Source organism: Ammospiza caudacuta, chromosome 1 (assembly GCF_027887145.1).
Source record: "Ammospiza caudacuta isolate bAmmCau1 chromosome 1, bAmmCau1.pri, whole genome shotgun sequence".
In the NCBI taxonomy this organism is placed as follows: Eukaryota; Metazoa; Chordata; class Aves; order Passeriformes; family Passerellidae; genus Ammospiza; species Ammospiza caudacuta.
In genome coordinates this window covers 19,666,308-19,679,444 of record NC_080593.1, presented here as the reverse complement: position 1 = coordinate 19,679,444, position 13,137 = coordinate 19,666,308, and the positions used below count along the sequence as shown (strand labels likewise).

At 36.5% G+C, this 13,137-nt stretch overlaps 1 protein-coding gene across 4 annotated transcripts in view; it reads right to left on the bottom strand.

Moving 5' to 3' along the window:
- The window catches only part of NEBL (nebulette), a 245,783-nt gene that overhangs the window by 25,703 nt on the left and 206,943 nt on the right, over positions 1-13,137 (bottom strand). The window contains exons 17-23 of one of the 4 annotated variants that reach the window (XM_058812252.1): positions 12,185-12,277; positions 11,678-11,769; positions 11,181-11,274; positions 8,869-8,973; positions 7,586-7,757; positions 3,483-3,575; positions 2,392-2,520 (exon numbers count right to left, since the gene is read on the bottom strand). In XM_058812252.1, coding sequence (XP_058668235.1) covers positions 2,392-2,520; positions 3,483-3,575; positions 7,586-7,757; positions 8,869-8,973; positions 11,181-11,274; positions 11,678-11,769; positions 12,185-12,277 — 778 coding nt within the window. The remainder of the gene's footprint in view (positions 1-2,391; positions 2,521-3,482; positions 3,576-7,585; positions 7,758-8,868; positions 8,974-11,180; positions 11,275-11,677; positions 11,770-12,184; positions 12,278-13,137) is intronic. The other 3 variants (XM_058812967.1, XM_058813767.1, XM_058814537.1) reach the window with 3 other exon arrangements.

Below are 13,137 nucleotides of genomic sequence, written 5' to 3'. Positions count from 1 at the left end.
TTACTCTAAAATACTCTAACAAAGAGTTTTCTGAACTTACATCAGGCAAAAATCTACTGATTTTGTAGAGAAGGTGGTTCAGCTCAAGATCATAATCTAAAATAACAGCCAGGGAACAAAATAGAAAGAAGTAATTCTAATGAACAATGTTAGTAGTTTCCCTGTGATGTTATTACTGAAATTCCCCAAGAGAAGAGAGAGTTATTTAGATCTTAATAAGCCTTTAACATCTGGTATTAAGTCAGAGGTCCAGCTAAGGGTTGGGGGGAGATAGTTAAGGAACAATTCCATCAGCTGTGGCAGGCGAAGATTTGAATTATGTGTCAAATATCAGTAAAGATATCTAAACTAAAGTAGTAATTGAACAATGTAGGAATATGTGAAATATGATGAGACAAGGCCAGAGACACTCAGAGATTGTAAAATTGGTTACACGTCTCCAACTGTCTTTCATGTTGGCATGCCATCAGATAAAACAATGGCTAATGAGAAACTCTGCTGATCTAAGAGTACAGACTCCACCAGGAACAGCCATGGAATCTCACCAAAATAGATTTGGTATTTATGGTATAAGAGACATTGTATAAGGGTAATGGGCAAACTTGTCTTGTGGCTATGTGCAAAATGACCTTTTGAATGGGATTAAAAGATTGGCATTTTTGGCCAAAGATGCTATCTTCTGCTAGCTCTCTCTAAGTGTTTTCACAGAAATAGCTTTTTCTTGTAAATCATTAGGATTATGTTCAGTTACTTAGCTGTGGCACTTATTTCTTCCCTGCAATGGGAGCTGTCTACAGGTGCTCAAATGCTGGCTAGCCAGCTGGGTTAAAAACAGAAAAACAACCTCTTGCTAAAATATGTTGATCTTGGGAATGATCTATTCAAGACATCACCACAACAATAGATTCAAATAGAGCCACAAAAAGCAAGCTTACTAGTGCCAGAACTACCACAAAAATAAAGCCCATCTCCCATTCTCAAGTAGTAAAAAATATCTGTTGAAAATCAAATCGAATCAAGCTGACAAAGCAATGTTGAAATGGTTTGGAATACTTCCAAAGAAAAGATCAGAACAGCTATAGACAAACAATGTGCACTGGACTGTGAAAGCCACTTTGCACAATCACAGGGAGAGAAAAAACAACATAAATCTGTATTGTTGTTATCATCTATTAAAAGAGTTGAGAATATAGTTAAAATACCAAACATGATAGTCAGATATGATAAAAGGCAGTACATTTCTGTCAAAGATGTGTATTTCTTTCTTTGTTCAGAGTTAGCACAGCAGTCTGAACACCTTCTCCCTCACCCATTCTTAATCAGAGCTGCTTGTATGTATTTACACAGCACTCATAAAAAGGTAGACTCCATAAGTACCAACCAACACAGTAATATATTACTCCAGTGAATGGGAGAACATAAACAGGTGCAGCCTACAATTAAGATGCCTTAAAATCTTCCAAAAGCCTGGGTAATTTAATGTTGTGTAAGCAACTAATTGGTTTCTTACAAGAAAAAAAAAAAAAAAAGGCAACCCTTTGAATAACCTTTCCAAAGTATCATTTTTTCACAACTGAGAAGCAGAAATCATTACTTTTGAAAAAACATCTACTTAGAATGCAATGATTCAGAATATTTTCACTTCATCAGTCAAGTCTAGTACATACTGTAACACCACTAGGATGACTAGACCCTATGCATAATTTTCCTAAATTTTCTTCTAATCAACAGCATCAAACAAGTACGCAATGTGGGTTTGTACCTGAGAATGCAGGTTTGTCAAAGTATTCTAATATTAATCCTTGTTAAACCATAAGAGACTACATAAACTTCCCAGCTGTATGTTAGCCCTGGTTCTCAAGCCACGGTGAGCATGAGAAAATTTAGTTATGTGAGAAAGAGAGAACACAATAAAATTCCTTGGATTTTTTTAAAGATAAAAACAGAGAGCAACAAATAGTTAAATACAGTAAAAAGTACTTTAGTCACTAAAATACTATGATATACTTGATTTACCCACTGAAAAGCCCAAGGTAAATGTGTTTTTTTCAGGTTAAAGGTGTATTTCATTCAGTTACATTGTGTCATTCAAGAGAAAAAACACAAACAGATTCATGTACATTTTGCAAAAACACAACACTCTTTAAAGCACTGTAAACAGGAGTTAACAGGGCTTTGGAGCCAACAGCAAAACTGTGAAAGAGAATTCACAATATAATGATATGGCACACAGAAACTGTGCAGTCTTGCTTTGCTTTCTCTGTCAATCAGGCAATAGTTTACAAAACTTCTACTTGTGACTACACAAGGATAAGGAGTTCATGCAGGCCTGTGAAGTCTCAACACACTGCAACGGTGCTGTTAGTGAAAAAAGGTGGGAATAGAGGGTACCTCCTTCATCAGATGGCCTTGTTACCTCACTGCAGTAAGAAAAGGTAGGGTTCGTGTCAGAGCCATCTGACTTATAATCTCCCAGACTGGTAGAATGTAAATACTGCTTACTGTAACGGCTTGCTCTTTCTACAAAGGTAGAAAGAAATAAAGAATATCACAGCAAATAGATGATGGAAGTTCAAAGACAAGCAACAAGATAAACCCCACCAGTGCTAACATTGCTATTTATACCCTGATGGCATTAAAATTAGAGAAAAGTAAATTCTTTGCAATTTTGTTTCCATTTTGAGCATCATTAGTTCCAAAGCTTGCTTCAAAATCTAATGCAACTAAGCTTGTTCCTTGCTGTAAAAGAATAACAGAAATGGAAGGTGGTATTGAGATACCAGAAAGGGAAGGGATAAAGAATACAAAATTTTTCAGTGGAAAATCAAATTATTCCTTTATCCCAGCATGCATTCAAGTGCATGTGGAAATACAGCTCTACGTTGTTCCAAAGAATATTTAAAGAACCAAAGTAGCAAAGGAAATGCATGTGAAAAATTACACGTTCAAAATGAACACTCCTATGCAGGAAAAAAATCAATGAAATTGTAAAACCAAAACTCACTCCCTGTTATTACATTACTTTCTCTCCTTTTCCATGTATCCTAAAATTATTAACATCTTGGACTTCAAAAAATAGAACAAAGCATAATGTCATGTGCCATATAGGCAAAATGTGCATGGAAAATAAATCAATTTTGTAAATAGGTCACTTTCTAGAACTCTGAAATTTTATAAGGTCCAACTATTTGAAAATTCTACTTATAGCAAACAAAGTAGGTCAATTCTTTTTAAATGGCTACTTGTAAGTGGCATGAATAACTTGTTAAGAGAAGATTTATTTCACTATTTCTTTTCTGCACATATGATTACAGCTGAAGTTCCTATAAAATACTGCTTTTAAACTACAACAGTTATAACTATATATACAAGTATGCTTATAAAACATGTGGCTGGCATATTGACCTGAAAATTTACAGTATCAACTTAGTTTCACAAACGTGAAAAGCTGAACTGGGGAAAAGTCAGGATATAAGCAATACCAGAAAGCATATGCAGACTCCTAGACTGAATATTGTCCTCCAGAGGATCAATGTCGAAGATGGAGCCAGGATCTGTGCGCCAAACTTTAAGATCTTTTTCCAAAGCACAGAAAGTATAAGACAGACAAACAACAAAGGAAGTAAAAGCATGAAAGGAATGAGATTTAACAATCAATAATCAATTTCCTTCATCTAGAAATTAACCAAAATACCTAGCTATTCACCTGAAGAGCTCAGAAAGCCCAATTTCCTGCTTAAAAGAACTTAGTGCATTAATTTTAAGCACTGACATTACTTTAAGGAGACTTTTGCTCCCAATTTTTTTACATTTTCTAAACATGACCATAGTGTGTCCTTAAGTCTAAATAAATGGGAATCAGTTAATTATCACATATTAGAGCTCTCTTCCAGTAGCAGAACCAAAATCATCAAAGCTATAAGATTATTTCCCCAGTTCACCAGCAGCACCCTTGTGTGTGGAGATGCTGCAGTGCACATCCCTATTGCTGACAGCTGGCAGTCCAGAGCTGACAGAGACACTACAGTCTCCTTTGCTTATAGCAGAGGTCATGTCAGCATAAGAAGAATCAGGGCCATAGCTCATCCAAAATAAATTTCTACTGATTGCTTAATTCATGTAAACTCAAAAGTATCTATCTTTCTTAATTAATATCAAAAAAATGAACTAAGATGACAAATTCAGCTGTAGAAATCTGCATTGTACACATCTACCATAGGATATAATTACGTCCACTCTTGAACTTAACAAGTAATTCCCTGTGCCAGTGTGTGCCCAGGTGGCCAAGAGGCCAATGGCATCCTGGCCTGGATCAGCACCAGAGCGGCCAGCAGGGCCAGGGCAGAGATCATCCCCCTGTTCTCAGCACTGGCAAGGCCACACCTCAAATCCTGGGTTCAGTTTTGTGTGCCTCAATTCAGGAAGGGCATTGACATGGTGGGGAGAGTCCAGGGAAGGGCAATGGAGCTGGGGAAGGGTCTGGAGCACAAATCTGATGAGGAGAGGCAGAGGTAGCTGGGGGTGTTTAGCCTGGAGAAAAGGAGGCTCAGGGTGACCTTGTCATTTTCTACAACTGACTGAAAGAGGTTGCAGTGATGTGGGAATAGGTCTCTCCTCCCATGTAACAAGTGATAGGATGTGAGAAAATGGTCCCAAGTGTGCCAGGGGAGGCTTATATATTGGATATTAGGAAAAGGTTCCTCACTGAAAGGGTTGTCAAGCACTAGAACAGGTTGCCCAGGGAAGTGGCTGAGTTACCATCCCTGGAGATATTTAAAAGGTGTGATGCTTGAGGACATGGTTTTGTGGTGGGCTTGACAGTCCTGGGTTAATGGTTGCATTTGATGGTCCTAATGGTCTTGACTAATCTAAACGATTCTACGATATCTGATATGTCTAAAATTAATAAATCTTTTAATTTCTTCAAACCAGTTTCAACTAAAACCTTGATGTAAAATATAATCAGTCAAAGCACAAATCTACCAGATCACACATTTTTACTATAGCTTCTTCTTGGGCAGCTCTGGCTTCAAGATTTACTCCATATACTGGAAGCAGGAAAAAAACTGTCCTCCCAGATTTGTTCTTTTCTGGTTTGAGAGATACCAAGCTAAGTAATGGGTTGTAGGTAAAGTAGGACTGTGAGGATCCCAAATATTACATGTTTCAAATGATTAATAGCCTAGATGCAATGGAAAGAACAGAGAGAGCTAGCAAAATAAATCCCATGGCTTTAGAATACATTCAATGTATTCACATTGCAGATTATCTACCACAACTCCCATAAGGTGAGGCGTAGTGCTAAGTCCTTCCTGCCAAGATAAATTAAAGCTCACTCAAAGTCTTTTGATAAACAATGTGTTATTTCTAATAGAGATAAATTATGCACCTACATAAAGCACTGACAGGCATGAGAAGGGGTAGGGGAATTGGTGAACACCCAACTTGTCCTATTTGATCATGCCTTGGCAAGTGAAAATATAGGTATGGCTTCATGGCAGCACCAGTGCAAGAGTCATTGATTTGTATTGATTTTATCCATCTCTATAGTCGGAAATAACATACATAGAATCAGAATCTTGGCAATATATAACACAAATCAGTTTTCATTCCATGGTAGCTTTTGCCAAGGTAAAATATCCTTATATTCATGTGAGAATTGTGGTTTCTCTTTAGTAACAGATCCAAAGCTCACCAACATCAATTTATCTTGATGGGTTTAGAATGGCTTAGTAGGGTTAAAACTAGTGTCTACTTGCCAGAACAGTGTCATTAATTTTAGTAACCAGGCATTTGAAAGAGTAGCTCTAGTTTCACCAATAATACATTAAAAATCAACCAGAGGGATTCTGACACAATTTTCCTAACTGGCTGAACAATTTACAGCTACAAATAATACTCACGAGAGTCCTAAGTACATTTTTCAGTTTGCAAATTTTTTTTTGAGTTGCCAAGGATATTTCACGATCAGGGAGCTCACTGCTTCTTTCTAAATAAGTAGATATTATAATTGCAATTTTATTCCAAAAAAGCTCTAGCTGAAGTAGCCATGGCCTTTTTCCTTTACATAGTTGTACAATTTTTGCTGTTTGGCAGGCATGGGAAATTAAGAATTTCTTTGTGTTTTGATACTGGAGTATTTTTAGATCATAAATAATTATATATATTTCAGTCCTTGCAGCTCACGAGTCTGTCTCAGGGATGTCCTTCATTCCAATCTGCTGGTCCTAGCAAGGCTTCAGCTGCTGAACATGGGATTGCACACATGGCTCTTACACAGGGCTACAGCACACATGCAATGCAGCAGAGAGCAGGAGGCTTGCAGCATACACTAAAGAGCAAATTGCAAACTGAATGTCACAGTGCAATTTCACAGAAGCCTTTTTCTTTTTCTTTGGCTGCACCACAACTATGAAAGTGAGTAGAGATGGAAGATCATCAGCACCTGCCCCAGGCAGAGCTCTCTGACACACTTTTAGGAAACCCCGTCTCATTCACTGTAGCTACAGACACATAAAGGATGGAAACAAAAAAGGAAAGAAATAAACTTTCTTATGTGGGGGAGACTTATTTGGAGACTTTAAGGAACTGACTGAGAAAGCATCTGCCAGGAATAATATAGTTAACCTTACTGTAGGCAGGAGGATGGCCTATGTGACCAACAAGTTAGTCCATTTCACCTGCAATTTCTCTGAGTTTTGAGATGCAAACTTAAAATCAGCCTCCCTGTTATCAGCATATATGAAGTATTTTAGAGTGCTATCTCAGTATGGCTTCTTTGTATGCAGATCCTCTGGGGATCATGTCTGAAAAGCACAGAAAAAGAGAAATGGGACACACAAAAAACAAAATGGAAATGAGAAGAAAAAAGGAAATGAGAAGAAAAAAAAATGAGAAGAAAAAAAAATATTACCGCTTCCTTTGCCGTAGCAGACTTGCTGAGTTTTCAGCAATTTCAAATATCCATTTCAATTTTTAAACAGAGCTCATTATGGTTATGCCACATAATACCTTTATGCAATACCTTGTCATATAAATCTAATCTGCATTCTACCCCTTGAACACCCATCCTTATCTTGGGCCATCTTTCAGAACATCACTTCTCAACACTGGTATTTGGCTTACCAGAGATCTAATGAGTTAATGATGAATTACAGCTTGAGATATTTTAAAAGCTGTGTGAAATTGTGAAACACAAGGTAAATAGATATATGCAGTTCTGAAGAAATTACTGACTGACAGGGAAATTTCAAACTGGCCTGCAAAATTTAAACATTGACAACTTGCAGAATCAGTTTAAATAATTTTTCTTTTGTGTAAAATTGTAAAACTTTGACCTACCTTTTAGAGTCAAAATTCAAATTTAAAGTAATAGTAAAAACTATCCATATATTTTTTTAAAGTTACAGATCAAATAACAATATATCTCCCATTCATTCCCATTATGACTTCTCTAGAAGCTGACACAGAACCTGCAGATCAACCATAAGTTTCATGGTGAGAAAAGAGAGAAAATGGAGAGCACAAACAGGGGCTTTCATCTTCCCCACCATGCCTTCAATAACAACAGTATTTAACAGCTTACCAACAATTATTCCAGGTCTTCTATCCATTTCAACAATATGTGGATGCACACCCTTGTATGCTGCATCACTCACAATTTGGGTGTTTTTTCGTACACGCTCTGTTATAGGATCATCTACCACGGGGGTGAAGCCTCTGCCCTTTGTCTTCTCAAAATCTTCATGATATTTTACCTAGGAAAACAAGGAGAATTACGTTTTTCCCCAGGTTTTGTCAAAATGCAATTGACAGCAAATGGTTATTCTGTGCAAGAACACATATACATCTGGTTTATGAGGCACTCGTATACTTTGACTTTGCACCATAACAGAATTGTTATACACATGAGATAGGCTGGATGGCCAGCCAAGTATTTTCTATCACCTTAACTAGTTTTTATTATCAATTTCTCTTTTCCATTGATACTGAATTGGACATTAGCTTAAGCAGCAAAGCATCATCCTACTATCTCACAGGACACAAAACAGCCCTGCCCTCAGGAGGTCATCTGGTGCATTCCCTTCTTCTCTACAACAGGATAGCTGTCTACTGATGCAGACAAATACATCTGCCAGTAAAAATATTCCAGCAGTGGTAGTCCTAAAGAACTCAAGCATTTTCATTCACTGATAATTTTGACTACTTGCACAGTATCACACAAAATGTATATTTCACCCTTTTGTTTTATCATATGTCAACTGGCTTTAAAAATAGGTTTTTAGAAAGAACAAGAGTTATTCTGAACTGCTTACTTTAAAAGAAAATATTAGAAAAAAGGACATTAGAGTAGAAAGTGTTACAGCACCAAGTGTTGGAACAAAACCTCAGTATTAGTAAGAGTTATAAAGGTAGTACTGCTGATTATGCATATTTACATTATAAATAACTTAATCATCAATTCATTAAATTGACAAACATTCTCACACAAGCTGATGCACACAAAACAACTCATTCCAAGAACCAAAGTCACGCAGAAACCAGGAACATGCACAGGCACAAGGTGAAGTGTGTCACCTAATCCAGTGAAATTGTGATGCTCAAATGATGTGTGTACATTTTTGAAGGAAAAAAACCCAAAAGAACAGACATTTAACTGTTAGAAAACTGTTTATTAGTATTTCGAAAATGTTCATTACACTCCTATGCAGTTAGCAAACACTCCCTCTACAGGTGTAAGAAGAAAATATTCCTTCCATACCTGAGGAGAGGGTTTCATTAGTTACCTATATTAATGGAAGGCAAAATCCAGTGGAAGACAAGTGCCATTCCTTAGAAGGCTCTAGTCACAGGATGAAAGTACCCTACCATTGAGATGTTGTTTTGTGTTTCTTTGACATGTCTTAGCTCAGGTGTGTCTAGAAGCACACTACGTCTACCTTTCATCTGCCTCTGATCACTGCTGTACTTGACCTGCAAAACAGCAACAACAGCACAGGTGAATTTTCTTTGCTTACAGTAGGAAGGATGGTGAGAATCACACCATGCAACTGCACCTTTCCAAACCACAATGCTCAACAGTTCTCTTCTTTAACTCATGTGCCAATAAATTATTTCACAGTGAGGATACAGATGAACTTGTATACTGGTAAGGCCAAAAGGCACATTTATCCCATCAATCACTTACTCAAAATAACATATTTATTTAAAAGCTGAAATTTGTGACTGTTTGAATGACATAAGGTAAATCATTCATTTATCAACTGAAAAATAAGATAAATACTAAGGAAACACCACTGTGACTTAGAACATCCTTAATCCATGTTTGTGTGGTGATGATAAGCTAGCTACCTTCTTATTACCAAGACAGACACAGAGTCTGTGAGACTGGGATTACCTGAGAAATCCAGGGAATTCAATCCTTACAAGAGGATTAATCCTTTGGAAGGCTTATAACTCCCATTCAATAGCTAGTCTTCACTAGCAGCACAAAGCAACATGTCTGGGAGGAATCTGAATATTTTGTTTCCTAAACAAATGTTTGGGTTCTGGGTTTTGTGCATCAGTAAGTACTGAATCACTTACACCACATTTCTCCTGATTAGCTTATTTTGTGGCACTTTACAGACTAGTAAAGATAAGATGGCTAATTACCTGTTAAAGAAATGGTTAATTACCTGTTAAAGAAAAAAAAAATCCACCCAAAATCATAAAACAGGGAAAGTAGCTGATCCTACTTATTGGTTTGGGAGTGAGTACTCAGAGTTTTTTCTGTCTTGTTGAATTCTTCTACCAATGGCCTCTCTTAGCTCTACATTGCACCATGACCTGTGCACTGTGTTAGTTAATATTCTAGATTTACCTATATATTCACACTCCAAGTATTACTTGTTAAATGAGTCATGCAAACCTATTTCAACATGTGTTTGTGATGAGAAAAATCATGTATTGAAACTGTCTAACCCTCCTTAAGATTATATATTGGCTAAGAAAGCACATCCATGAAAATATATATCTTCATATCTGTGTTCCAGGAGAAACAAAAATATATGGTACTGCATATTCTTCAAAGCCTTAATTAAACAGTAAATTCTCTGAGAAAATATATTCAGCTACATATGCTTTTGAATATAAGGCATTTTCTGGACAGAATAATTACAGTCAACATAGGCTGATTTTTATCTTTCTCATTAACACAGAGGAGTTTTTATCCCTGTAAATCTTGAGACACAAAGTGAATGAGTCACTTGGAGAAACACATTTAATTTTCACAAATTAAAAAAAATTATTCAAAGACTAAAACTGTTGTGAGATTTTCCTCTTATTTTCAACTACACACCTCAAAAATAATTGACTTTGGTAAATATTCATGAGCATTTTAAGAACATGATTAAGATATATGCAGTTACAATGTCAGATTCCGTTCCTTTGTCCTTAGACGTATTCCCTGATAAATTCAACCTACTTTTCACTCCTACACTCAGTTCTCAAGTGTTCATTACTTGTAATTCTCTTCTGCCACAGTGATTCTGCATGAAACCTCTTCTATTTACCATCTGCAGTGACTTTGCCATGGATTTTGTTTCAGTGTCGAGGACAGACTGCAACATAACTGGTCTTATCCTTTATTCCATCGGGCTTTTTGCACTTCTTCCTTGTTCCTTAATAGAATTGTCTCATGCTTATTACACTGCTTTAGTAGCAATTACATTTTATTGCCATAAAAGCCAAGAAATAGTTTTTATCTTACTCTAGTATTTAGCCATGGGACCTATTTAGAACTACTCAGCTCTAACAGATGTGGTATGTCACAGAATGGAATGGACACTTCCATGTTTTGAATCACAAAAAAAAAAAAGACATTTGCACTGAGGTTAAACTCTCATTTCCTTTTTTTTCTTTACTGCAAAGAATTACTGACCTCTGGTGACTCTCTCCTTGAAAAATATTGACACCAACACAACCACTTACTTTTTTTGCAAAAATAACCAGACAACCCTGAATATGTTTGTTGCACATATATGCAGTCCATGTCCTCAAAGAATAAAACCAATATCTCATCAGTGAATGATGTAGTTGGCTTTCTTTGACATAGCAAATGTAAAAGGAAGAGCATATCCATGTTTATATTTCTACAGCAACTGAAAAATCTGAATGACAAAAAGATTCAAACAACTTGCCGAGCTGATATTGTCTTGATTCTTCTTGACTCTCTCCATTTCAGGAGTGACACTCACAGCAGTAGCTTTGCCAGGCTGCTCTCTGTAGTGAATCTATTATTTAATAGAATAAAATATATATTCATACTATTTCAGGTATAGCAACATATCCTTGTTTTATATAAAAATGCATGACTTCAAAGGTCATGCAGGAAACAACAGAAAAACTCAAATTCATCTGAAGTTTATTACAATTTATAAATCTTGATTTTTGAAAGATAACCTTGAATTTTTTTAATGTATAAGCTGCTTATTAATGCATTTCTGTGGATATATACCCACGTATGCACACAATACCTGGCATTTACCAGACTGGTTATTGGCTCTACAGAGAAATAACTCATATTTGGAATGGGGTTAAGCCACATATAATGCAGTAAAGGCAAGCAGAGCATTTGAAAACTGAATTTAAGAAAGGTCCACTGTAAATACATATTTGTCAGGACAGAGAACTTCCCATGCTGACATTCTCTTGATTCCTCTTGACTCTTTCCATCTCAGGGGTGACACTCATGGGTGTAGCTTTGCAGAGCTGTTCTTTGTACTGAACCTAGCAAACATGTCAGAAGATATTAGAACAGAGATTTCCAAGTAACAGAAATACGTAAGTGTGCTAGACATCACTACAGAGCACACTGCATTTGGATGGAAAGTACCATTCCTTAATAATCAATCCCATCTTCCCACACAATACTTAGTACTCACCCTCTGGCAGTTCTATTTCAAACACAGACAATTGTTATTTCAACAGGAATACTTCACTCTCATTCTTATGAATCGAAGTGCAAGACTGAGGATTTATCATCATTATTATAATTATGACAATAAATTATTACCATTAATTGATTAAATTGGTCTTTTTGGACAAACAGAAAGTAGCAGAAACACCACAGACATATTCACCAAGACACAAGCACATTTAATACAGCAGAGAGAATTGCGCAAGAAATGAAAACGGGGCACACATTACTGATATTCTTCTGGTTTTCCTTAACTCTCCTTAGTTCAGGTGGATCAGAAATAGTTGTTGCACGCCAAATTTCCTCCTTGTATTTAATCTGCACAATAGATATTATAAAAATATTACCAATTTAAAGAAGAGAGAGATAGGCACTAACACCCATCTATCACTTTATACCCTTACACTTATCGCACTACTAGACCACATCTACTGACACCATTGGCCTGAAAAGCAACAGTTGTACTTAATTTCTAAAACAGTCTGCTAGGGTCTCTGATGTATCTTGTTTGATGCAATGCAGCAGAGATGCTTAAAACAATTCTAGTGTACTAAAACTCTTAGAGTGGGAATATACATCACATGGGATTGTGGCTATTTTCACCTTAACTGGGGTGCTGCATAGACTACTTGGAGATCAACAACACTTTGAAAATTACTTCTATTTACTTGCTATGGAGTCTACTAGTCCATTTCAGAAACCAAGCCTTTTATGTGTTCCTAAAAGGGTGGATGGCTTCCAAGTCTCATTGAATTTCTTTAAAAACACATGAGACACACAGGTGAGGATGTACTTGTCTGGACTGCTGAAGCCTTTGCAGGTGCTGTCAGATATTTACTGGTTTTTTCCTAACATCTAATTTTCAACTCTCTTCTCAAGACATGTTACTTCTGGAGAATGCCCAGTTTCATAGCACAGACAAAACAACTTGTTTTCCTCTAAGCTCATACTTGGAAGCTGCTTTGACTGAAATTTATAAACAAATAAAACCAAACCAGCCCAAAGTACAGACCAGGAATGGAAAATCACAGTCCAGACAGTTTAGGACTGGCAAAAACACTATAGCACTAGAAAAAGGGTCTTTTAATAGAGACTATTAGGTAAGTTTAAGAATTGGCAGTGGTACTCATCCTTAAAATGCTGCAAAATGTCTGTTACTTGAATTTTAATAAGACTCC